We start from the raw sequence: 1,354 nt of genomic DNA, 5'->3' as shown, positions 1-1,354 counted from the left end.
GCACTGCCGAGGATGGGGTGCACCTGGTGCACGGTGCCGGCGGCGTGGGGAGGGTGCCCGGCGGAGTGTCCCACCGTACCGCAGTGAAAGGCCGAGTGGTGCCCCCCGTAGATCTCCCCCACCAGTCTCTTCATCTCCTCCAGCGAGCTGGTGAGCATCAGGATATAGTTTCTGGCTAGCAGGAGGGTGGCGATTTTGGAGAGTTTTCTCACGGAAGGTCCGTGGGCGTAGGGCATCACCTCCCGCAGCCCGTCCATGGCCAGGTTGAGGTCGTGCATCCTCTTACGCTCCCGGCCGTTGATCTTCAGCCGCAGCTGCTGCAGGTCCTGCTCCGAGAGCTGCTTCTTGATTTTGTACTTGCTGCCTTCCCCTCCGGCCTTGGAGCCGTTCCTGGACAGGCCTTCCCCGGACATCTTCTGCACCAGGTCGTTCTGGGTGGAGGAGACGGAGTTGAGCCGGCTGTCTTGGTGGTGGTGATGGTGGTGGTGGTGGTGGTGATCTCTCAGGTACATCTCATCCATGTCTGGCGAGGAAGCTCTGCTGGAGACAGAGCTGGAGTCAGAATTCATTGTATTCGGGCTTCTGAGCAAGAAACTCTTCCCTGCTCTGGAGGGCGGCGGAAGAAGGCAACTCTCCTTCAAAAAAAAAGCAACGAAAACGGAAGAAAAAGAGATAAACGGACGGCAGGCTCTGCCAGCGAAGGGCTGGGAATGCTGGAGGAAGAAGAGGAAAAAAGCCCCTCAGCCCCTCTCTCACCAGTCTCTCTCTCCCTCTCTCCCCCCGGTGACTCAGCCGGTTTACAGGATGGCTAGTTAGTGTATGCTTGGACTAACCTCAGCCTGAAAAAGAGGGGCTTTTATAGAGCTGCAGCAGAGAGCAGAGACAAAAGGAGCCCTCCTATGTATAATGGTCTAGTTAGGATGACGTGCCATTATTCAGGGCGGTGCGCTTTGACTGTCCCATTTAGCAAGGACCCCTATTCATATTCATTGTGGTGCCACCCGGGACACCTCAGCCACGGATCATCAGGAGTCAAGGAGACACAAAACCCCTCTGATTGACACCGCACACTCATCGCCCCGTGTGCGCGCCATCTCCTCCCCCTGCCCCCCATTTCCAATATAAAACCGCATCCCGTCTACAGTAGGGAGGCGCGGGACTGCGGGGGGCTGCGCACCCGCTGGGGGCCGGCGAGGAAGCCCCGCCCGTGGGCAGGAGCCGCCCGGGGAAGACCCCCCGCCCCGGCGGAAGGGGGTGAGGGGGACGGCGGTCGCCCCCCGTCCTGCTGCGTGTCCGGCTCCAGGCGCGGCTCCCCGCTTTGTTTGCCTTTCCCTCCCCACCCTCCCCGGTCCCT

The 1,354-nt window shown here is 60.5% G+C and overlaps 1 protein-coding gene across 1 annotated transcript in view; it reads right to left on the bottom strand.

Moving 5' to 3' along the window:
* Positions 1-569, bottom strand: part of OLIG3 (oligodendrocyte transcription factor 3) — a 70,202-nt gene extending 69,633 nt beyond the window's left edge. Inside the window, exon 1 of the mRNA XM_074820542.1 lies at positions 5-569. Within this exon, the coding sequence (XP_074676643.1) occupies positions 5-569 (565 nt within the window). The remainder of the gene's footprint in view (positions 1-4) is intronic.
* Between the last annotated feature and the right edge of the window lie 785 nt (positions 570-1,354).

Source organism: Strix aluco, chromosome 3 (assembly GCF_031877795.1).
Source record: "Strix aluco isolate bStrAlu1 chromosome 3, bStrAlu1.hap1, whole genome shotgun sequence".
In the NCBI taxonomy this organism is placed as follows: Eukaryota; Metazoa; Chordata; class Aves; order Strigiformes; family Strigidae; genus Strix; species Strix aluco.
The sequence above is the reverse complement of the archived record's forward strand: the minus strand, read 5'-3'. Positions and strand labels throughout refer to the sequence as shown.